This window comes from Carya illinoinensis, chromosome 11 (assembly GCF_018687715.1).
Source record: "Carya illinoinensis cultivar Pawnee chromosome 11, C.illinoinensisPawnee_v1, whole genome shotgun sequence".
Taxonomy (NCBI): Eukaryota; Viridiplantae; Streptophyta; class Magnoliopsida; order Fagales; family Juglandaceae; genus Carya; species Carya illinoinensis.
Genome location: NC_056762.1, coordinates 37193098 through 37216708, shown reverse-complemented (window position 1 = coordinate 37216708; position 23611 = coordinate 37193098). Strand labels below are relative to the sequence as shown.

The 23611-nt window shown below is 36.6% G+C and overlaps 4 protein-coding genes across 9 annotated transcripts in view; 1 reads left to right on the top strand and 3 right to left on the bottom strand.

Moving 5' to 3' along the window:
* LOC122282975 (protein unc-13 homolog) overlaps positions 1 to 7428 on the top strand; it is a 42445-nt gene extending 35017 nt beyond the window's left edge. For both annotated transcript variants that reach the window (XM_043095074.1, XM_043095073.1), the window contains exons 19-26: positions 3341 to 3425; positions 3949 to 4086; positions 4199 to 4305; positions 4448 to 4525; positions 4605 to 4700; positions 5820 to 5915; positions 6008 to 6191; positions 6714 to 7428. In XM_043095074.1, coding sequence (XP_042951008.1) covers positions 3341 to 3425; positions 3949 to 4086; positions 4199 to 4305; positions 4448 to 4525; positions 4605 to 4700; positions 5820 to 5915; positions 6008 to 6191; positions 6714 to 6886 — 957 coding nt within the window. In that variant the 3' untranslated portion in view covers positions 6887 to 7428. The remainder of the gene's footprint in view (positions 1 to 3340; positions 3426 to 3948; positions 4087 to 4198; positions 4306 to 4447; positions 4526 to 4604; positions 4701 to 5819; positions 5916 to 6007; positions 6192 to 6713) is intronic.
* A 953-nt stretch (positions 7429 to 8381) lies between these two features.
* On the bottom strand, positions 8382 to 10465 carry LOC122282978. Of its 2 annotated transcripts, none has more exons than XM_043095079.1 (2): positions 9795 to 10465; positions 8382 to 9700 (listed from the first exon to the last, which is right to left on the bottom strand). In XM_043095079.1, exon 2 carries the CDS (start codon positions 9339 to 9341, stop codon positions 8751 to 8753), a length of 591 nt encoding a protein of 196 aa, XP_042951013.1. In that variant the 5' UTR covers positions 9342 to 9700; positions 9795 to 10465; the 3' UTR covers positions 8382 to 8750. The 2 variants fall into 2 exon arrangements, with proteins under 2 accessions (XP_042951013.1, XP_042951014.1); XM_043095080.1 differs by having other exon boundaries at positions 9843 to 10465.
* A 4428-nt stretch (positions 10466 to 14893) lies between these two features.
* Positions 14894 to 17392, bottom strand: LOC122282107 (heat stress transcription factor B-2b). 2 transcript variants are annotated; one of them, XM_043094065.1, is made up of 3 exons: positions 17053 to 17392; positions 16364 to 16717; positions 14894 to 16216 (listed from the first exon to the last, which is right to left on the bottom strand). In XM_043094065.1, the coding sequence occupies exons 2-3, from the start codon at positions 16622 to 16624 to the stop codon at positions 15392 to 15394; spliced, it is 1086 nt and encodes a 361-aa protein (XP_042949999.1). In that variant the 5' UTR covers positions 16625 to 16717; positions 17053 to 17392; the 3' UTR covers positions 14894 to 15391. The 2 variants fall into 2 exon arrangements, with proteins under 2 accessions (XP_042949999.1, XP_042949998.1); XM_043094064.1 differs by having other exon boundaries at positions 16364 to 16700; positions 17053 to 17391.
* A 1409-nt stretch (positions 17393 to 18801) lies between these two features.
* LOC122281867 (protein phosphatase inhibitor 2-like) lies at positions 18802 to 21351 on the bottom strand. 3 transcript variants are annotated; one of them, XM_043093685.1, is made up of 5 exons: positions 21246 to 21351; positions 20642 to 20765; positions 19811 to 19923; positions 19551 to 19703; positions 18802 to 19337 (listed from the first exon to the last, which is right to left on the bottom strand). In XM_043093685.1, the coding sequence occupies exons 2-5, from the start codon at positions 20644 to 20646 to the stop codon at positions 19066 to 19068; spliced, it is 543 nt and encodes a 180-aa protein (XP_042949619.1). In that variant the 5' UTR covers positions 20647 to 20765; positions 21246 to 21351; the 3' UTR covers positions 18802 to 19065. The 3 variants fall into 3 exon arrangements, with proteins under 3 accessions (XP_042949619.1, XP_042949618.1, XP_042949620.1); XM_043093684.1 differs by lacking the exon at positions 21246 to 21351 and adding an exon at positions 21085 to 21239; XM_043093686.1 differs by lacking the exon at positions 21246 to 21351 and adding an exon at positions 21085 to 21239 and having other exon boundaries at positions 19551 to 19607.
* Positions 21352 to 23611: the final 2260 nt, after the last annotated feature.

Sequence of the window (23611 nt, the reverse complement as noted above, 5' to 3'; positions counted from 1 at the left end):
CGAGTGGCATGAGATCCTTTTGAAGGAAAAGGCAAAACTTTGCTTTTAGCTATCTTACATGGTATCAAAATCAAAATTTAATTGATCAAGAGAATAGAGCTCTTTGTTGCCAATTAAACCGGAAGATAACAACTATGAAGTATGTGAGAATTGGGATGGCTCAACCGCCTATGCAATCCTTCACACTCAAAGTACCAATGTTACAAGAAAACGAAGATAAAGATTTTGACTCAACAAATTTTGAATATAAACATAAAGGAAACAGCCGACCCTCTTTAGGACCCCTCATGATCATCTTCCTGGTCACCTAATCTTGTACAAGACAACCAGAAGAAGTAAATGACGCTCTACAATTACTGTCAACTAATTGGCCAATAGAAATCAGATTGGTATTTAATGAAGGAGACACCAAAACATTTTTCAAGGAAGGAGAAATATCACCTATAGTAGTGATAGGTAGGGCACTACCATCTGCCGTGTGAATTTTAAGTGGACCAGCATACTGTGAGACATTAACAAGAGAGTGAGAGGCACTTGTCATATGGTTGGTGGCACCGGAATCAAAATACCAAGGTTTAGAGGCAGATTTGGTTTTACCTGAAATACCAAAAGCTGAAGGAGCTGAGATAATTATTTGTTGTACCATTTATGGTGTAATAGAGGTGGGATTTTGAGAAGTAGAAGCTGGAACATGAGAGGAAGTGGCCAAGGTAGAATTGGCAACACTAGTAGCCTTAGCAGCAGCTGAATAGGCAGTTTCTTGGCGACGTGGAGGACGTATCGGGCAATCCTTGATAATATGTCCTTGCTTCTTGCAATAGTTGCAAGTTTTCTTAGAGCAATTTGCAGCGAGATGCCCATAACCTTTGCAACTATAGCATTGAGTAGTGCTCAAATCCCTCCCTTTGGTTTTTCCTTGAGCTGCATATGCCATAGGAGCTGGAGTAGCTTGTTCCATGGTTGTTTGAGTCATCAATCTTTGCTCCTCTCGAAATATCTCTCACAAACACATATCAAGTGGAGGCACAGGATCTCGGTTCATCAGATTAGCACGAATAAGTTCAAATTTAGGCCTTAGTTTCATAAGAAACTGTGCCCGCATACTTCCTTCATGAACAACTTGAATATCGACCAAACTTGTTGCTGGAATTGATGTGTATACAATATCTATATGCTCAGCCCACAAGTTACAAAAACCTGAATAAAACTCCTCCATATAGAGAGTTCCTTGAGAGAAATTTGACATCTCTAGTTTGAGTTGAAATCTCCTAGCTGCATTATTCTGAGTATACAGCCACTTGAGATGATTCCACATATCACGAGCATTCTTGAATGAGCATAAATTCAAGATAATATAGGGATCAACAGATCCAAGAATCCAAGACATGACAAGGGCATCCTTGCCTTTCCAAGAAGCCCACTGATCTTTGTCCTCTGGTGCCACACTACTCCCGTTAATATGACCCCAAAGTTCATTCCCTTTCACCAAAAGTTGAAACTGAAAAGGCCAAGCAACATAATTCTTTCCATTGAATCGAACCAGAAGAGAATCTCTAATTTCAGAAAACATGATAGACAAGAAACCCTAGCCGCAACCCTTGAGACTAGAGAAAAAAATAGCCGCAACTCTGGAAACAAAAAAAACTCTAGCCGAAAAAAAATCGTAAAATCAGAAAAACCTAGGATTCTGAACCTTGCTGTGATACCATAACAATTATCTTTTGCTGAATGATCTCCTCCTCTTTCTTCTCATTCATAAATAGAAAAAAATAGATTACACAGATAGGAAAATCGAAATCTGACTTCCTATCTTAAAGGGATTCAAATCTTGGATAAAATATGTTTCCCATACTTATCTACCCAATCTAAATATTCAAATTACAAATCCTATAAATCCTATACAGCTGTACAAATTTTTCTATACCCAAAATACATAGATAAACATAGGAATTAATTTAAATAAATGTAATCCACTAATACATTGATCACACAAGTCCAAGAGAAAAGTGTTGATTTGGACGGACCATATATAACTCTCATCCTTCACATGTTATCTCCACTTTTCTTTTGGTGACAAGAATTTGATCAACCAAAAAACAACCTTTTAGAAATGTTAAAGAAATGTATGTTGGAAGAAGTTTGGCAATGTACCAATAAACTCAGTATAAGAAGTTTGGCTATACACCAAATATAGTATCACATTTCATAATTTTCAGGTTTATTCTTAGAACTTTTTTTATTTTTTATTTTTCTTATTATTTTTTTTAATCTTTTTTATTCTTTTTGTGGCCTTGATAGTCACTGAGGACAGGTGATAGAGAGTTGGGATAAAAATAGGGCTGCTACTGGCTCTATGTGGGCGGGCAACCACCCAATCTCCTACTCGCCCCCACCTGGTGGGGGGGACACTTTTCAGTCCCACTTTCCGGCCTTGACCCACATATGCGGCCCTGTGGGTACCCCCGTCCTAATTCTGCCAAACAACCCAAATCCGTGAATCTGTTCACCAAATCCACAAACCAAACCTCAAATACACAGATCCAACAAAAAAATAAAATCTTAAACAAACAAATAAATAAAGCATCTGGGCAGACTATGGTGTGGCTGTGGGTCTAAGCAAAAAATCACGTCAACTGTATGCACGAGGGTACATTATTAGTATTTTGGGAAGAAAATGAGGTAGGAATAAACTTTTTTAGGTGGGTTGAACTCTAATTCTGGAAATCCATCAGGACCCTTTTACCAAGTCTACTGGATAGAAGATGATAGAGGGCCAACTATCGATTTGTTGCGCAAGACAGCGCCTTCTCACTTCGAGTTCCTTCGTAGAGACCCATGGCCATGTCATGGCTTGTGGGTTTGGGCAGAGAACCACAGTCAATCGTGGCCGTGGTTCTTTGCTCAGACCCATGGCCATGCCGTGGCCCATGGGTATCTCATGGAGAACCACCTTGAAGAAGAAGGGCTAGGGTTGGCAATAAAGGAGGAGATGAAGATTGGGGATGGGATTGAGAGAGAAGAGAGAAGTAAAGAAATGAGGAAATTAGGGTTTTTTATTTCTTTTAATTTTTTTTATTATTTTTATTTTTTTTACTTATATACCTTATGCGGGTGGGTGGGGCCACCAGCTTCTAGATTTTTAACAAAATCCCGCTTGCCTGTTCGCTTGGGCCGGAGGATTGACCGCTCTGGCCCATGTGGGGGCGGGCGGATGGGCTGGATGTGGGGGCCCGCCCAGCAGGCCTAGATAAAAATAGATTTATCATAACTTAAAAATATACTGCATGAATATATCATCAACTTTTAATTCTTTCCCCTTATCTTTTGTTTCTTCCTGCAGTATATTCAGAAACAAATTGGCATACTAGAGGATGGCATTAGAAAGTCCTGGGCACTAATCAGACTGCCGGTTGGTCAAGGATGGGGTAAATTCTTCTTCTTTTTGTTTTTTTTTTTCCTTTTTGTATGTGGTTAACAAACCTAATATTTTATGGTGTCCATGGTTTCGCACATTTCCCATTCAATGAAATTTTCTGTAACATGCATTTGCTTTGCATGCATGGGGATCCTCTCTGACCACAAGATCTGCAAATGTTTGATGGTTTAAAAACCTTTACCAGGAAAGAACATCCATATGCGTTTGTAATGGATGATGATATAGACTTGTACAAAATAGCATTTACTAGACTGACGCATACTGAAACAGAATCTTTTTCCTTCTTGCCGATAAAAATTGAAAATATTTTTTTTAAGGTAATAAGAAATTAATAAAGATCGCATTTTATTCTTCATGATACACTGGTTTTTTTTCTAAGTTGTGGTCTCAGACTTAAATGATTAGTATATTACTTTTTTAAGTTTTATTTATTTTTTACTACTTTTTGAGAGATGAAAAGTTATTAACTGCTGAAGTGTTTGATATATATACATGCTTAACAATTCGTCCAGCTAAAGAAGGGCATCTGGAAACTTCAGAGAGTTCTCTACTAACATGTGGCGAAGCGGTTGATGAACTGTTTGTCATCACCTTTCACAGCATTCGGGATACTGCGACAGATGCTATCAGCAAAATTTGTGACCTTACGGGTAAGGTTATAAAATCTATTTGTATCAACAAGCCTGTCTGTGAATGGCAATTTCCCTAAATACTTGGCTTTGGTGCTTATGAAGAGACAATCAGCTAAAGTTTAATTTCTAGGTGCGAGAGTTGTGTTCTGGGATCTCAGAGATACATTCCTCTTTTGTTTATACCGTGGTAGTGTTGAAGGTGCTCGATTGGACAGTGTTCTTCCACATGTTGATACTGTAAGATATTGAAGTAAAATTTCTCCGTTTGTGTGAATGTCTGTGTATAGAAATCCTTTGAAAATTGAATTGTAGTGTTTGAATAGTGTTTTCTTCTACGACCATGGGTGAATTTCTATTGATACAAGGTTCCTTGATGCAGGTTCTCAACCATATATGTGGTTTAATTGATGAAACTCTTAGAGACCTTGTGGTTTTCAGCATCTGTCGAGCATCGCTGGTGTGCTTACATCCTCAAGTTCTAATCTGTTGTGGCCTCTTTCACTCAGGTTCTAATTTTGTATGTGTTCTTGATTCAGGAAGGCTATGTTTGGGTGTTACTTAATGGAGGTCCTTCTCGCTCATATTCTGATTCAGATATCATAATCATGGGGGATGACCTTAATCTATTGAAGGTGTGTATTCTTATTTTAGTTGTAGTAGACAAACCTATTTTCAATAAATAAACCTTTACTTCTTGGAAATTTAAATAATAAGTTCTGGAAAGAAATGAAGAACACCTGGCAATTGCATGTCTCATGTAAGTGGTCATGTCCATCAACTAAAGGCATGGCAATTTGTTGACCAACATGACTGTATAATCTGATGGGACAAACAATCATCATAACCCATATGGTAAGCACTTGCCCATTACAAGACAATATTTTGATGACGTGACTGTATGGTCTGCACAAGGCAGGTAATGTTGCTAACTTGTGAGCACAGAAATCAGGCATTACCAACCCATTCTTCCTAGTTACCTCCGTCTTGTCTTTGACCTCTGAATCTTAGCGGCGTCGTTCATATGTATCAAAAATTACATGAAAAGAACAAAACAGTTATGTCATGTAGCATTGCAATGGGTGACCTACGGTCTACCCAAGAAACAAAAATAACCTTCAGCTTAATGTTTTCACTCCTGTAGTTGCGTTTTGCATGTTTTGGACTGATACTTTTAGTTCAGCATCATTTCCTTTACATCAACTTATTGCTTTTAAAATGTGTTGGTTCATGTGGGTGGAAAGTGCTTCAGATCCTTCCACCGTTGAGAGCAGGATCCTTCCACCGTTAAGAGCCAACTGACCCAGAACCTTCGCCCAAGTCAGATTGGATCCAACTCTAGACTTGAATTGGCTTATTGTTTCTAATCTAGTATAGTCAACTAGAATCATATTGCAGCTTTCGTTTTATCCAATTTCACAACAGCTCACTCACCATATAGTACAAAAGTTTTGAGTGAACCCTTATCCATAATATAACTTCTCTGAGGGACTCCAGGACTTTCATGTTCTTTTGGTTAAGATGGTTAGTAGATTTCAGTCCATTATAATATCCTTCAATATGCCACTAATTAGTTTGGAAGGCATTGTTTGGTTGCCATTCACAAACCTATGTATGGAATTCTCCTTTTGTTTTTTCAAGCACTCCTGACCCTAATGGTTGCTTGCCTGATGTATATATTGCTTGATACATGTGATTGCATTGTTACCAGTTTACTGTGGTTGCTAATAGGGCCTTGCTGCTCAACTTTTTAGGATTTCTTTATAGCTGATGGAGAGGGCCTTCCACGTTCGGTAGTGGGCCAAGAAGCAAAACTTGCTGAACAAATACTGAGCTTGTATTCCCTTCAGGTTTACTTTTCTTTTTTCTTTTTTGTGTTCGCTAATTTTTATACTCAAATGAATGGATGAAACTTGCAGTATGGTGACTTTTATTTCTGCAGACTGGTACGGTTATCCAGATGCTCATGACAGCAAGTGAACAAATTTCAACAGGATTGGATTCACGTAATCATGATAAAATGGGATTAGAAGATGCCCAAACTTTAATACGAATCATGTGCCACAAGAAAGATAGACAAGCCTCCAAATTCTTAAAACGACATTATCAGCTCCCAACATCTTCAGGTGATTGTTTTCACGTCACTTTTTTTTTGTGGAATTTTTGTTATTGTATGGGATTAGAAGATGCCCAAACTTTAACGTGTCGTGTGCCACGAGAACGATAGACAAGCCTCCAAATTATTAAAAAGGCAATATCCCCAAATTATTAAAAAGGCAATACCCAACATCCCCAGGTGATCAGGTGATTGTTTTCACGTTGCTTACTTTTTTGTGTGGAATTATGTTATTAAATCAGACATTCTATAGCATCTCTATTTGAAGGCAGTAATTTATCATCCTATGCTCCCCCTGCCCCTCCTCCTCTTTCCCTTGTTGGGCACGTTGTGAGGTATAAGTTGTGTAATAAATGCCCTTGTTTTTTCCTTCTTCAAAGCATTCCCAAAGAACCAGCTCTGGTTCTAGACTTCAATCGTGGAATTTTTTGTTGCAACATCACTATTAATCTTGAATGTGAGCAACATTGTATCAGAAAGTGGCATTAAGCTGGCTAATTGAATATATATATATATATATATATCTCTGCAGATTACGATGACACTCCATCAGAGGATTCCGATTCAATATTGAAATCTCCTGTAATATCTGATCTCTTAAAACGGAGCTCCTCATTTCATTGGACCAAGGGCCAGAGTAGTCTTAAATCGTTCAAGAAGAAACTCCAAGAAGCCACATCAGATATCAGGAATATGGCATGGTAGAGACACTCCTTAGATTATGTTCTGCTTGGAAAGTACCTTTGTATTCCAAGTAGATGTCAAGCTATTGTTGGCACCCTGTTCTTGCAAAGGGTTTAAAAGTTTTGTAATCCATTCAAAGCTTTGTCAGCAAACACCACCCCTCCTATATTGTTTATAATTGTACTGTCACTAATGTGGTGACTCAGAAAAGGAAAATGCTTCAGCCACATTTTTTTTTTATATGGGTCAATTGAGTAATCAGTTCGTAGGTTTTTACCGTTTTGTAAAAAGCTACTAGCTTTACTTTTCACACAACTTTTCCTTGGACTTTAGGAACCTGCAATGTATTTCATATTATGTTGGTGGCCAACATAAAGTTTTTAAATTTTAATGGTGGCCAACACCAAGGGATGACTCGCAGGACAGCGGTCCTCCTCTCTCTTTCATATACTTATTTAGGTCTATCTCTTTTTTCAATATTTTGGGATTTTTTAGAATTTTTGGATTATAAGAACTTTTTTTTTTAATGAGATGGCTTACATGAAATGTTATATTTTTGCTTTCTTTTGTGTTGATGGGAAATGTTCTAGTTATAAATATATTACTTAAATGTAATCCCATAAGCTGACGTAATTTGTTATAGTTTGTCAGATTGTACAGTTATTTTTATTGTAAAGTGTAGATTTAAAGGATAAGATAAAATCAAGTCAATTTGTAAGATTATTTTTATATAATTTGTTTGTGGATGAATATCTGTGTTATTCATCACACGAGACTAGATGAAATGTGTGAGAAGTGAGAATTCTAAGTAGTTGTTTACAATTTTTTTCGAATCCTAAAGTTGAATGGCTCCAAATGATCAACCGTGGGTGGAAGGCAATGATGGCCACATGGAGTATCCAACTTTTTCGAATCCTATAGTCGAATGGCTCCAAGGGGTCATCCTTACCGCTTTCTCAATGGGTATCCAAGCCTTGAGCCGACACTAGCAATTGCTTTATTGCATGTGAACTTGTTAATACTCGGTTGGATTGTTATAATGTCGAGGGTTGAAGATTTAGTCATATTAATATCAAACAGTAGTATGACTTTTTGATTAAGGATTAATGGATGAGTATTTAATAATTGATATCAAAATAGGACGACATAACGACTTCAAGTTACAAAGAGATCAATGGATGAAGCCATCAAAGTAGGATTGAGATTTTTTTGATTAATGGTTAGAGTTTTTAACACTTCAATTAGGCCATAATCGAAAGGGAAGAACGTTTTGAATGAATGGTTAGGTCATTGAATAGATGCGGGGTCATTGAACTCTGTTGTGAGCGGTAAACTGTATTTGATCTGTCCTGAATATGACACTGTCACTAACTGGGGAGAAGCCCAAGGGGACCTCAAGTTTTCCAAACACTTCAATTAGGCAATAATTAAATTAAGGTACCGCCATGAATTGTTATTACTATTACCGCAAGAAAATTCAAAGAAATGATTGAAACAAAGAAAACCAAGATAACTCTGGGAAAAACAGCCATTCTTAATATAGTAATCAACCGTCAGTGTACTCAAAACCAAAATCAGAACTCAGTAATAATTGCGTAGTTCTTTATAAGAAACAGTCATGCTTTTGTCTCAGACCTGTTTAGAGACGTACGATAATGGCCCCTGTTTTTTAACATATGCAGAAATCAGAGTGCAAACCCGACCCCCCAAATGATTGATTGATACGGTATATTTTCTACATCTGTTCACTGATTATTGGTGAGTTCCAAACAACTGGATTTCCCACGAGCCACTTGGCACTGTTCAACAACACTCAACCCGTCAAAACGCCCGGACATGTTTTCAAGTAAAACCTAACTCTGCTTGAAACAGTCCCCTCACTCACTCACTCACTCACTCTTACCTGTATATGCCTGAACAACGTTGCCGGTATGCCAATCACGGTGCGACACATGTCAACCATCGGTGAACCCCAACCTGGGACTCTTTGGCCGGCAACAGAGGCTAAAGTTTCTAACTTTATGGAAAGATTGACAATCCCCCGGCACCTTGAGCCGTCTCTGGCACGCAGCCGGTAACTCAAGTACCGAACCGACCCAACTGGTGGTGACCCCATGTCGTAGACCGGAATATGAAACCAACCAAGTTGGACTTGTCCCACAACGAGCCTCTTGGTGAAGAGATGGAGATAAATGGCGGAGAATCTGTTTGCAAAGAAGGCTGTGTCCAGAGGGACCCGGAACTTGTCACCCCAGGTGGGATTGATGCCGCCTTTATCATCCACCCTTGTTTTGTACACGTGGCACTTCTTATTATTGCTCTTGTTGGGGCTGAAGGGACTGGGTGGAACCGTGGTGAAGGTGATGAAGGGCCTGATACGGCGGGAAAAGAGAGTTGAAGAAGAGGTGGTCTCCAATCCCTCCGCCGACAGTACAGTGATTTCCAGGATGAACGGTGGTGGATTTTGCTTCGACATGGTGGGTTAGTAGATTGGATTGTAGTGCTTAGTAATGGCGTAGATACAGAAAATAAGAGGGATTTTTGTGTGGGAATGAGGAAGAGATTTCTTGGGAACTTCAGGGGTTACTTACAGTGCAGTTTCCCCGTGGAATACAGAGGGGGAATGGAAATTTAAACGGCGGCCGCTTCAACGATGGCAAAGCTATGAAATTTTCGTGGTTTTGAAGTCAACTCTTGACATGTCACGACAACTTATTGAAGGATGTTTGTCCCTCCTTTCTATTCTTAGATTTTGGTCGGAGAGTGCAGATGATTGCCGGCTTCAGAAACTAGCACAATATATTCACCGAGATTCTTAATACAGCATCTGAAAAACTGAGATACAAAACCCAAAAAAAAAAAAAAACTAAAATTAAACAAGTTTTTGGCAGGCAACATGAGTCTAGCAAACATTCATACTGCTATCAACCGTGTCGCACGGTGCTTTAATTTGGGAAAGAAGCCGTCTCTGTTTTACCAGGTCAGAACAAAATGTGGAATCCTCAAGCGTTCTCTTGAAACGTACAAAGGAACAACCAGGAAATACAGGGCACGTCACATGTGAATCCCTGCCGTTTGCGGCTACCTGGGCCTACTTTGATCTATCCGAGCAGGACAATTCTTTGTTTTTTTTCTTTTTCTAGCGTGTAGAAAATGTTGGCGCACGAATTATTTTATTTTATTTTTTCGTCTGCAGAACGTGCATCCCCAGTGCTTGTTGCCAGACTTTTAATTCTGGTGGAACCCATTGCAACAACTTGCGCATTTAATATGTAAATGATTTGCAACTTCGACATTTTTATTTTGGGGAAAGGAAATAGGAATCTTGAGAAATATCATTCACCTCATTCATGCTACGAAACTTATCCTGTAGTCAATGCAACTTGAGGATGAATCAAGAAACAGTACTTGCTTTGTCATCTCAATGGGCAGATTTTTCTGTAATCTATGCAACTTGTGGATGAATTAAGACACACTTGCGTGTTATTTGAGTTGGGGCAACCATTTGATCTTTATTTTCAACTGTTTGAGCTTTAAAAAACTGGGAGAATTACAGTTGTACGCTGTCTGGGGAATCGAGATCCCTTAAGAAACTTGTGGCTGCATAGTTTTTAAACCATTAATCGACCAAAACAAGACTACAGAACAGTAGGGAAAAAAAAAAAAAGCTGAATCCAACAGAATGAAAGCTTAAAATTGGACTAAAATGACACAATCCATCTAGACAGATCAGTTCAAGTCCAACCACCAGTTCTCGCTTCAATTATTTTGATGGGAAACTCAACCACTCAAATGTTCATAACAAAAAGACAAATTTAAACACCTCAAGATGTGCTGGAAATGGCAATCACTTTGAGGCCGAGAAAAAGAAAATAACCCAAGTTCAAGGACGCACAAGTCAAAAAAGTCGACTCATGTTCCATAAGTTAATCAAACGAGAAATTTTTTATGTTGATACAGCACAAAGTGACTGAGACCCAAATTGCCAGGTGTTGGAAAACATTGATAATTAGGCAATGGCTAATGGGCTATCAGCAAGAGCCGTGTCGGCAAGTAACTGATGTGTGTATATCTATATTCCACGGCAGAATGACAATACTGTGAACTGATAATTAAACAGACTAACGTAATCAATGGATGACTTTAAACAAAAAAGGATAAAGTGATAATGGAAACCTTAATGATACAAAGTCTATATATAGTCTATGGAATGCAAGTTCAATGCACACCCTTGAAAAAAAGCGAGTTTATTATTAAAATAATAATTTTTTTATGTGAATGTCAGATTTATTCTTTTTTTTTTTTTTTTTAAAGAGAGTGGGAGAGACTTTCCCATCTTATAAATATTGCAAATATCATTTTTTTTTAAATAAAAAATAAACCCCGGCATTTTGATCAGCTTGAACTTGAGAAGTGATGCAAGAGGGAGTCATGCATGATGTCTCTATGGTGTACCCATTTTTCCAACAGAGTTTGCTGATAATCTTTGTCATGGGAATTCAAAATAATAACTTAATCTTTTTTTAAAAAAAAAAAAAAAAAAAAAAAAGGAAGCAAGAGTTCTTACAGAGTACATTCAGTCTTGGAGACAATGTGAAGCACGCCATATTGAAGAAACACGTGTTTTGAACCTTATGTTGTGATAGATCAATGATATTGTAGCAACTCATCTACAATTTTTCTATTACTTCCTCATAAAATATAATTTACTTCAAATCAAAATTAAAATCAAAATCAAATTTTAAAAAAATATTATTTTATTCAATTAGTTGCCGACACGGCTCTTGGATAACTTCAGGTTTGATTTGACTCAAGAAAATTCTTATTTTAATTTCAAATTTTTCATCTCATCATTATAATTTTTTCAAATCCTTATACAAAATATAATAAATAATTTAAATTTTTTTAATTATTTTAAATTTTAAAATAATAATATTTTATCTTAAAATTTAAAATCCTTATATCAAAATTATCACCAACCAAACCATTCCTAGTAATAAATTAGTTGGTAGTTTATCATTTTCTCGTTGTGATATATACAGGAGGATATTGGATTTTTTTTAAATTAGTGGGGTTTGGTACCGTGCCAAACCCCAAAGCCCACCGTACCAAACCGGCAAACCCGTATTGACGAAACACGTGGGTTTGGTACAGTAGAAAGATTCAGCTTTAAGTGATTTAAAAAAAAAAAAAAAAAAAAAACAACCAACAGAAATGCTTTGGATCTTGTGTCCGAAAGATTATTTTATTTTTTATTTTTATTTTTTTTAATTTAATAATTAAGAAAATATTTTTTAATAATATTATGAATTTAAAAAAAATATATATTTAAAAATATAAAAAGATAAATAAATAAAAGTAAAAGAAATTTACCTTCTTTGGTGAATATTCGGGAGGCGTAGCCTTATCCAAAAACAAATTAGTACAGAAACTAATAGGGGTGCTACCCGCTATTAAACAAACTAGTCGCTTTGTGGCTTTTGTTTTCGAGTCCACACCCTCATTCAATTAAACCCAAACCCAGGTGGGTTTTATGCCCCAGTTTGAGCAAAAAGACCACAAAATTTACGCTTCTTGATGGGCTATCGGAGAAGGGTAGTAAAGAGCCCAGGATCTATTGTAAGCTTATAAGATCAGTTCATTGGGCTTTAAAAGGGAAGGGGAGACTGGAGAGGACTTCTAGTTGTTTGTTTTGGGTACAGACTGACGAGCATAACCAGATAACACGAATACACTTTTTGTAATGATCTTTTTCTTTTTGTACCAAAAATAATATATTTATAAATCAGACATCCTGAGTTCAAATTCTACATTAATAATTTTCTCTTAAATGATTTGAGATACACTTGTGAGAAAGCTAGTGCCCCCAAGAGATTAGTTAGAACTTTATCCTAGACACCTAAAGTGACAAATATATATATATATATATATATATATATTTAAATAGAAAGTAAAATAAGATAAATCGCATGTTAGTATATGGTGTAGAAATGATAAGTATTATTTTTCTAAATTTGAAGATTGTGGCTTTGGTTTTGTTGAGATTTATTTATTTATTTATTTTCATTTGTGACAATTCTTTTTAATTATTTGGAATTAAGAGTAGGAGGAAGGAAAATATTGGAAATAAAATGAGCGAAAATGTTGATGACTGATACAACAAAATAATTGAATCACCAATGTTAAAAATATTTGGTTGGAGCATTATACATTTTGCATAATTAGAGGGAACTATAAATACCTTCGTAAAAATGCTTGCAACTTCAAAATTAGGCTTGTTCATCCAAGTTGGGTTCTGTCTTGCCTAGTCTGAAACAAACTCGGGCTGGTACCTGCGTAGAAAAACTTAGGTACACCCAGTCTAGGTACTTTTTAAAATTTGAAACCCATTTTTCTTAATATTTTGATTGTTTTTTTTTAAATACACGGCACATGCTCTCTCGACTTCTCCTTTCCGTTCCTTAGGGCCTCCCTCTTCCTTTGCACCATTCGGTATTGAAAATTGGTCGAATCGATTGTTTTCCAAAACTGTTGACATACTCATTAGAATGTTTTTGACTGACTGTCATGAATTATCATTTAAATCGAACAATATATTATAGTACGGACGGTCAATGAATGATCACCCATGATGAATAATAGATAATTAATTAGAGAGTGATGGTGCGGATCAAGTCCTCCAAGTTCAACTTAGGCTTCATTTAGGTAGTGGAGTGTTACAAGAATATTTATTTATTATTTATTATTTTATAATTATTCACTATTATTTAATATTTTATCATTATTTTTTCACTACATTTTTATTACTATTTATAGAATATCTTAAATCACTTCACTACCCAAACGCAACCTTAATCACTTCAAAGTCTCGAAAAGGCTAAATCTAGCTATGGAGTCATGATTAATTTTTTGTTTAGAATTTAAGAAACCTAGTTATGATTAGTTTTTGTGAATTTTAATATTTTTTCTTAAAAAAAAAAAGGGTACAACTCAAAAATCCAAATTCTAAATTTTTAAAACCAGTTTCATCTTAATTCTGACCGGGATTTAACATTGGGGTTCCAATCCGGGTATACCTAGATTCCCGGGCTAGAACATCACAAAATGTTTGTAAGGGTTTTAATATTTTTGGCAGTTTAAGATTTAGGATAAAGAAATAATATCATAATCTTTTTACTACCACTTAACAACAGCCTCTCATTTTTTTTCATGACTAAAAAGTTTCAAAATCGAACAATGTTCCCTTTTTCTTTAAAAAAAGAAAAAGAAAAAAAAAACAATTATGGCCGAAGCCTTAAAAATGGGGAAGTGGACGGTCGAACGAAAGGTTAGAACCTAGCTAGGCTAGAAGAAGAATGTTGTCCCGTAGAAAATCTATCTGCACGTTCACTTTCTTGACTTAGAATGATAACGACAATAGATACTGCCATATGACATAATGTCCGGCACTTATTGTCCAAATGTTTAAACAAAAAACGAAAAAAAGGTGGGCAGAAACATCTATAATCTAAAGAAAAATTGTGCATAATCATTTTTAATAATTATTCCGAGGCCGGAGCCTGCATAAATTGTAAAACACCAAAGTCGATACCAAAAGGCGCGCATAACTGGCAAGCGAGGTTTTGTACCATACACATCTCACATAAAAATAACCTCTCTTTTTTTCTTTTCTTTTTTTTGTCAAAAATGTTCTTTACGAGCTCTTTCTTGAAGTCAAGCCCCTTTATACCTGTAGCGTTTTTCTTATCCTTGTAGCTATCTTGTGTTTATGAAAAACAAAATCTCTGACCGAATCAACGAAATAAGAACAAACCCGACTCGGAATGACCACCCAGGATTCGGGAGAAGAAAAAAGGTATATATAGAAGATTACTGATTTGGTTGATAAGTGAATTGTAAACAATAAAAAAGCCAATGACATTTTTTTTTTGTTTGTTTGGAGAAAGCTATAGAACAGCGTTTTAAACCTGAAGGAGATAAGAATGTAAGCAGTAAACTATTAGATATCTTAGAAAGTACCACCACGACTACTACCCAATGTTTGGAGTCTGGAGTTGATAACATTACATTCGCATGTGGAACAGAGAACATTGCTTTTAGACGTCCTGTTGGCCGGTACACCTTCTCTTTCAGTACCGGCAACACCCAACAAAATAGGCCCCAACCCTTTTTTTGACAAAAAAGACTTTGTACTTTTTTGTGCACTCGTTAATCGTTATAGTTCTTTTACCGCCTTTTCAGATCATCTTTCTTTTTTAATGACCCAACTCTCCCCATTCACTCCCTCAGTGCTTCTTTCAACTTAGCTGTTCCACCATCCGCGGATCTCAAACTTCAAACTGGCCGCTGAGACTTTTCTCGGCATATTTCACACTTTACCAGAGGCAACTACAGCTTGTCTGCTGGCTCGGTCGTTGCTTCTTTGTTTAGTTCTTACGTAAAATCTATTTCACGCAGTTACAACTTCAACACCACCAACATCAGCAACATAATCTTTGGTTTTAGTCACGTGAGCCCTCTCACAGCTCATCTTATCTCGTCTCGTCGTTTTCCAAGTTCCAACGGCAACCAGGGTTCCTTATGCTCAGAATTCCCATCCAACGGCTCTGATTTCACGTCTGACCCTGACTCTTTCTCCTGCGAAATTTCTCGATTCTGAACTTCCCTCTCTTCCTGCTCTAGATCGTCGTCGTCATCATCGTTATCCTCCTCCTCCTCCTCTGCCTCCTCGTTCCTCCTCGCACGCTTTACACCGATTGAAACCCCGAACAGCCTTGGCATCGTTCCCACCTCCTCGTCCGCTTTGTGGGCACCACTGCACAACGCCATTTCCCCCGTTACTGTAACCTGCTTGGCCGGCATAAGCTCTAGGGGCTTCCCCTCCGGTATGGAAACACCACCACCACCACCACCACCACTACCACCACCGTTCGATTGACCGGATGCATAGTTTGCCATCATAGAGAATATGTTATTGCACAGGCCCCTCAGCTGAGTAAGCTCGTGACTCAGCTGCGAGTTCTCCTTCCTCAGTCGCTCATTCTCTTCCAAGAGCTCAGGCGTGGTGGTGAAGCTCGAGCAACGTTGCACCAACGCCGCAGGGGCGTGGGCCACCGGAGACGAATTCGAGGAGATCACTTGCTCGTCGGCGGAATTTGAAGGTGACACTGTACGCGCCACTGCTGGAACTGCCGCCACGGTCACCGTCGCCGCCGCTGAAGCAGCAGCAGCAGCAGAAACCGTCGAAGGAGAGATCTTTCGGCGCTGAATGTCCCGGAGGAGCCCTTTCTCGCCTTTCTTGAAACAATCATTTGCGAATTCCCATCTGTCCGGGACAACTTTCCGAAATCCCTACGATTCAACGGTAAAATACGATAAGATAAGACAGCAACACCTGGAATAAAACTCGAATAGCCTGATTGTGCTCCGAGAAAGCGTTAGAAAGTGACAGGAAAAATTTCTGATCATTTTGCGTGCGTATTGGATATGGAGGCTTACGTAAGTGTTGAGTTGGCGAACGAAGCTGGAGAAGTTGTTGTGCTTAAAGTACTTCGGTAGCAAATCACGGGCGAACTCAGCGGGGCGCCATACTATGAAGGTGGATCCGTCTTCGTTCCAGGAAATGAGGTCGTCCACGGCGGGGTCGTCCACCAGTTGGAAGGTCTTGATCAGGAATGGAGTAGGCAGAGATCTCTGCGACTCCCCCGATCCCTGCATCGGTCCGGAATCGCCAGTCTGTTCGACCGGCAATGGTGCCATGACCTTCGATTTCGGATCCGAGGCCCAAAACGCTCGAACCTTCTAGAGAGGCCCCTACTTGCCGTTTTGGCTTAATCTGATTTTTCATGAACTCTTAAGATAAATAGGACAAAAACCGGTGATTTTATAAGTATATACATATAATTATTACTATCCATTTTCTGCTTGGTTGACAAATAATATAGAAACAGTAACAAAGCGGTATACTGCTTCATCTCAGGAAACTGATATGAGCAAGAAATAACAGATGCAAGATCTCAAATTTGAGGGTACAATTCCTTTGTTTTCCACTAGTTTTTTTAGCGTCCAAACGGAGAATATGAAACCTAGAAACGAATTATTATTACTTTTTTTTGTTATGAGCAACCAAGAAACGAATTCAACAAAACACAGATGATGATGAAATAAATGATTCTGGTCAAAGTTACCTGGGAAAAACGGATATCTTTCTTCGGCGAACAAAGTGAGAGAGAGAAAGTTCTCACCAACCAAACAAACAAGAACGATATCGCGCAGCTACGCCACGCAACCTAATCAAGCAGTATCCACCGAAACATTGCCGGCCGGTAGGCACCGAGCAGACGGCTAACAGAGAGAGAGAGAGAGAGAGAGAGAGAGGGGTTTTGATGCTTCTAGAAAGTTCCGGGGGTTGGGGAGCGTAAAATGATAGAAGGTTGAAGGAAAAAAAAGGTAAAATTGGTGGGTTCGAGAAGGAAAGGGAGAAAAAAAGATCAGGGAAAACTGAAAAGACGAGGGGTGGGGCCCACTGAAGGCGCGAGAAGAGAGTGCGTGGAGCTGCTTCTTCTTCCGTGGTCTCTTTCCAGAAGCTTCTCTCTCATTCTTTCAATTTATTTCTTTTAAAGAAAATAAATAATAAAAGATAAAAAATGAGAATTAAACGGAACGGGATTTGCGACATCCATACGTGTCGGTGAGGCTATGGATATAACCCAGACACGGATTTACATTTTACACCCTGACGGTGACGGTGACGCTCTCTCTCTCTGTGTCTGAATGATGAATCGGATGGGTAGGGATTAGAGCTTGCAGACCTTGGCAAAATTGGGTTGGGCCTAAAAATGGAATATTTCCTTCCGAGACCCTCTTTTACTAATTATTTTTCCTACCACTTTTCCACCCAGAATATATTTACAAAAATATCCTACTTTTTACCAATACATAGGACTAGGAGAGAGGATATTATTATCCTGACGTCTGCTTTTGGACCGTGGTCTACTTTTCCACCTTCTCGTACTCGTTTGAATGTTATTTTAATTCTTCTTATTTTATCTTATTATTATATAAAATATAATAAATAATTTAATTTTTTTAATTTTAAAATAATAATAATATTAAAAATTAATATTTTATTCAATTTTCATCTCAATCTAAACATAACCTAATTCAACTAAATAAGTTTGAGTGGTTTACATATTTATGCATATTAATTAATGACGCAGGACAGAATGACGATTATTTTGTAAGTTAGTTTCAATTAATAATTCACAGGGAAGAATATGAGAAAATTATCCAAAATATAAAGTAAAAAGTCTCTAGGGTTTAACTGAATATTATCAAATCAAGCAATATCAAAAATCAGTTCACAAGCCAGACTGTTATAGTCAAAAATCTTGTTTATCCGAATTTTGCCAAAAATAGAAAAATCTCGAAAATCACTCCAAATTGAAATTCAAAATAAAATAAGTAATTTGTAAAAAAATTTGACTCAAATCGAGTTTAAAATGACTTCCTAACTGACAAACGAAATATTATCATAAATAATAAAAAATAACTAAAATTAGTGATTTGGAGAGAAAAATACTAAAATTTGAGATCGAAAAAAGGACACATGGAGCTGGCTCTATGTGGATAGCTTGCGCGCTGAAAAAAGCTTTCCGAATTGAAGTCTTATGAGCGATTCTGATGTCCGTAGCTAAAATTATGGTCAAAAGACTGAAACGTACTCAAAACGGCCCCAATTGAGAACATATCACAATTAATTCCTGCCTTTGTACTGATTTGTCAATTTATGATATCTCAACGCCATTAAAGTGCAATTCAGCATCATTTGTCTCGAATCCCCTTGCATCAATTAGTATTAAAAAAAATTATTTATTTATTTTTTATCATCCCTTCCATATCTCTTAATTAGTATTAAATGATTGGCTAACCCAAAATTATTTCTAACATATCATCATTATTATTTATTTATTACAAACCCAAATTGCTCGGTTTTAGTTTGGGCCTCTCGTATTTCTAGCCCAAATTATTCGGTTTACAGCGAAATTCAGGACCATTTAAATTTTGCACGAGTGGCAATGAGTGTGCTTAATGCTAATGTCTCTCTTTCCCACAAGTTCATTACAGATGCTATTTTCAACTAAAAATATCGATGCAAACAGTATCATTTGTGTCGGGGTTGCCTGCTGGATTAAACTCTTTTACTTTGGAAGTAAATGTCTTTGAGGCAGTCTCCCAGTAACTTCCTGAATGTCTATCGTTCGCAGGATTCCATTGGGACCATCGATGTGTATTTCTCTCAACCCATTGTTAAGAAACGAACATGAATGCTGTCTCCCTGCGTCATCATCCTCATCATTCTTATCATCCGGAAAACATACTTTTTTCTTTAGCTCTTTTAGCCCCCAGAACTCATCATGATGTTTTCTCCTATTATCTTCAAAAGTTATGTCATTCTCAATCTTTACACTACCTGAGAAAAATTCCAACATAATTCAATGAGCTAGATGCTGAATTCACAAAAAAAAAGGCTAAAAAATGCATGAAAGTAGTCATTGGGCTAAAAAACTATGCAGACAGTTAATTAAGAGAAATTTAAGAACCCATTAACGCTAAGATAACATTATCAAAATTTTTTTACTTATAATTATGTAGACAGTTCCTTGATTAAGAGAAATTTAAGAACCTTCATCTTGCTCCGTGGCTTCAGACTCATCCTCAGATGATGTCCATCCTGCAAAACCTGTATACATTCGACTTGAAATTACTTCCTTCAAAGCATTTCTTATGGCTTCAGCCTGTGCAGCATTACTAGTGCTGCCAACGGAATACAATGAGCCTATGATAGCCAACAGATACAGTTAGCAAAATGCTTTTGACTCAAGTTTTTAATTGGAATTAATACAACATCTTGTTGAAATTGAGCTGTATAAGATATCATCTTACCGTCTTCGTTAACCATTGGGAGATATGGTGTCTTGGGTTCATCAATCTTTTTCCTGACAGGTTTATTTGCCTCAATTTCAGCAAGCTTAGCTTCATCCCATCTTACAGGTCCCCTAACCCCAACAAAATTGATATAAGCGCACGTGATTCATCTAAACGCTAAAGTCCAGAATTCTTAAGATTATGTGCAGGACAGGGCTTCTGGGGGCTGATATGCTCAACCAGATCAACATAAGAAATAATTTACTGACTTCAGAACACTCGTATATTCAAAGGTCCCGCAATACGCCATCTGCTAGTAAGCAGATGAAGGGAAATGCATCTATAGAACTCTGTCTCTCCATTTCTTCTGTTGTGTCATGTATGTGCGTGTGCGCAAAACATGCAAGATGCAAATGCAACCATCCTATGCATGAAAATCATCCGTGTGATTCCTTCCTCGTCAAATCTAACAAGTTCATACATCTTAGGCATGGATATGTAAAATCATAAAATTCAAGTGCGCCCACTGATTTTAAATTCAATTTTGCAGCCTCCGTGATCATCCAAAGATTATCATGATACATGCATAATCAAAACTGGCCAATGTGGCCATAGCATGCTTTCTTAAAATGAGAAAATGGTTTTATTCCTTTGTACCACTAGCCCCACTTTCACGATGGTAGTGAAATCAAAGTCTACAACCGAGATCATATCTGCCTACAAAAGCTCATTTTTCCAGACCATGCAACTGACAATTAAGCATCAGACCTCTCAAAACCTTAATTTTAATGAACAAATGTTACAGATCCATAAATAAATATAAGAAGTTGATCAGAACAATTGAATTACTTCATGTCTCCGTACTGGCTATGAGTGCCGCCTTTGATGCCAAAAGCAGGCCAAGAACTTGTCAACTTAGCCTGTCTGCACTGGAAAGGATTCAGACAACTGCGGCTTGTGAGTTTCTTAATTTCTGTGGAGATAAATGCTTCATCAGAGATATTTACCCATATCTTCATTGGCAACAATTTGGAATAAAATTGGAAGTAAAAGCCAACAGCCAATAAAAACGCTACGGTTCAAACTAGAAATGCCATAACACGGGAATATCCAAATCAACAACATAAAAACATCACATGCTGATGAGAAACCATCTCAATGTCCAAAGTAAAAGTCGGCAATAACAGAATTTGCAGATGAGAAATAATACAAAAATTAACACAAAGATTGGACTGTAGCGACAGACAATTATAGCAGTGCAAAATACTACAGCCGAATCAAAGCCACAATACCTCAAGAAGCTCTGGACTAATAAATAAAAATGGGGTTTAAACGTTCGTTCATCGTGCATATATCATCCAAAACTATACGCGCGGAGAAGGGATCCTGGATTGAGAGAAATCTAACAACTTTAACCCAAAGAAAGAAAGAAAGAGAGAGAATAAATTCGTACCTATTCCTTGTAAGAGCGAACACTAGGATCAACCATCAAATCAGTGAGTGCTCGAGGAACCTCTCTTCATATTGTTTTGTATATCAATGCTGTAACGGTCCCCCAGTCCCCACAGGCCACAGCGCCCAACTTTCCAAACTAAAGGTCCTTTTTTTAAAAAAAATAAATAATAAAAAAAACCTACCATTACTCCAAAGGTTTTAAGATTCTTGGTTAAAACTTTAATTTTTAACATTATAACATTCTATCACGATTTTGAATCTGACAGTGGTCTACTCTATAAATATTGACTTGATGATAGTCATTTTCCTTTTACCAACTTCACTAATTTATTAGTATTGGATGACTTAATACCATATTCATATATAATATCAATACATTTTAATTCAGCCTATAGGTCGCTTCCATCGTGATTTAAATTTAAGATGTGGTTTCTTCTTTTATATCAATTGTTAAAAATTCAATCAATTATTGATTCAAGAGTTTTACTATATATAAGCACAGTCGCACACTAATCTGTATACCAATACTGATTTATTCATACTTAAAATTTAAATTAACACTATTTTTAATAAAATCTACTTTTTGACTAATAACATTACATTAGTGCACAAACTAATACACAATTATGCTTATAATTATATTTTTCCTCGATTCAAAAATCCTATAACCGTTGGATGTTAATTTAGTTAAATTTTTAACTTTCAAAATCGTAACATTTTTCGATAGATGATTGGGTCTGCAGACTAGGGTATACTTTGCATTCTTGGAACATGGCTAGTCGTGTTAGGCTATAATGACCAACCACTTGGCTTGTCTCCCAACTGCATTATTGTTTTAAGGATGCCTGAAAATCTTATAAGAGTCGCTGTATAATTGTTTTTGAAAAATGATACCTCTATTTAAGAAAAATTTATGAAAAACCTATTTTTTTCATGTGTCAGTTATTAATATATTAAAAATTATGATATTTTAAATGCAAAATTAAAATTAAAAAAAAAATTGACAAAATGAGTTTTATATGTATAATTATAAGCATACCTAACACTACTCGTTTTCTCCATATTCTCTAATTTAAAGCATCGAGTTTGCTTATTTATTTGAGATTATAATATTTAATTATCAAATCTATAATAATAAATAATGTCCTTATTCAGTATGTAATACTCCAACATTCACATATTATACCAATTTTTCTTCAAATAATAAAAAAATATTTTAAATAAGAAATTATAAAAAATTAATTAAAATTGCGTGATAAACTAATGAAATGAAGTTTATAAGAAGTCAGGCATTGACTTAGCCATATGCATGCATGTACTATCTACCATTTGTCTAAGATATGGAAGAATTAGTCAATAATCAAATATAAGCCATCTTACTTATGAGCTACAATAATTGTCCATATATTTAAGTAACGGTAAGTCGCTAAATTTTTAATATTATTTCTCTCTCTCTCTCTCTCTCTCTCTCTCTCTCTCTCTCTCTCCTTATGGTGAAAGTCAAATAGTAACATTTTATATACTTTGATTTCTAGATTATTGGATATAAGCATAAAGTTGATTTTGTACATATTTTGATGATATGTATTTGAGAATAAAGTTAATTTAAGTTGCTGTACAGATTTCATATATTTGGATATACAGTTTGTAGGAAATTATGAAAATGAAGATTAAAAAGTATTTAACAAAACAAATAAAATAATATGCATTAAGTAGGAAAAAAAAATTATTAATGGAAGGGATAAAATATACCAAACTTGTAGTGTTTTCTAGGACCAGACTAAAGTGAAAGCTCTCATCACGAAAGAAGAAAGAAAGAGGAAAAGAGAGAACAAAAGGTTGAAGAGGACAGAGTATCATGAAGGAAAATGGAAGATATGACATAAATGAGAGAGATGATGAGACATGAAAGGAGAAGGAGTATAAGATAAAATGGGAGGGGACCAGACGACTATGGGGATGTTTTCGACCAGGCTTCTCCTTGGAAGTTTTTTCAATCTCATGACAAGAACTCCAACAAAGAGATCTTCATAAGAAGATAGACCTCTAAAACAAATATATTCTAGTGGATTCTCCCCTCAAATTACTAGTGCACATAGACAATATGTTGAACTACGTAAATTTGTGTATTTCAATATCTTTACTTTTCATGTATTTCTTTCTTGTTCATTGTCGTTTTGTCATGCATGAATACATAGACATTGTACAATCACACCTAACCACCGCCAGGGGTTCCATACAACACCAATTGAGGCCCGAATTGTCAGCAAGTCGAATGAATATTTCTCTCATTTTGGTCAGTTGTGTCCTTTTTAGTCATTAACAATTAATATAGAATAAATTGAGAATTTAACTTTTGAGCAA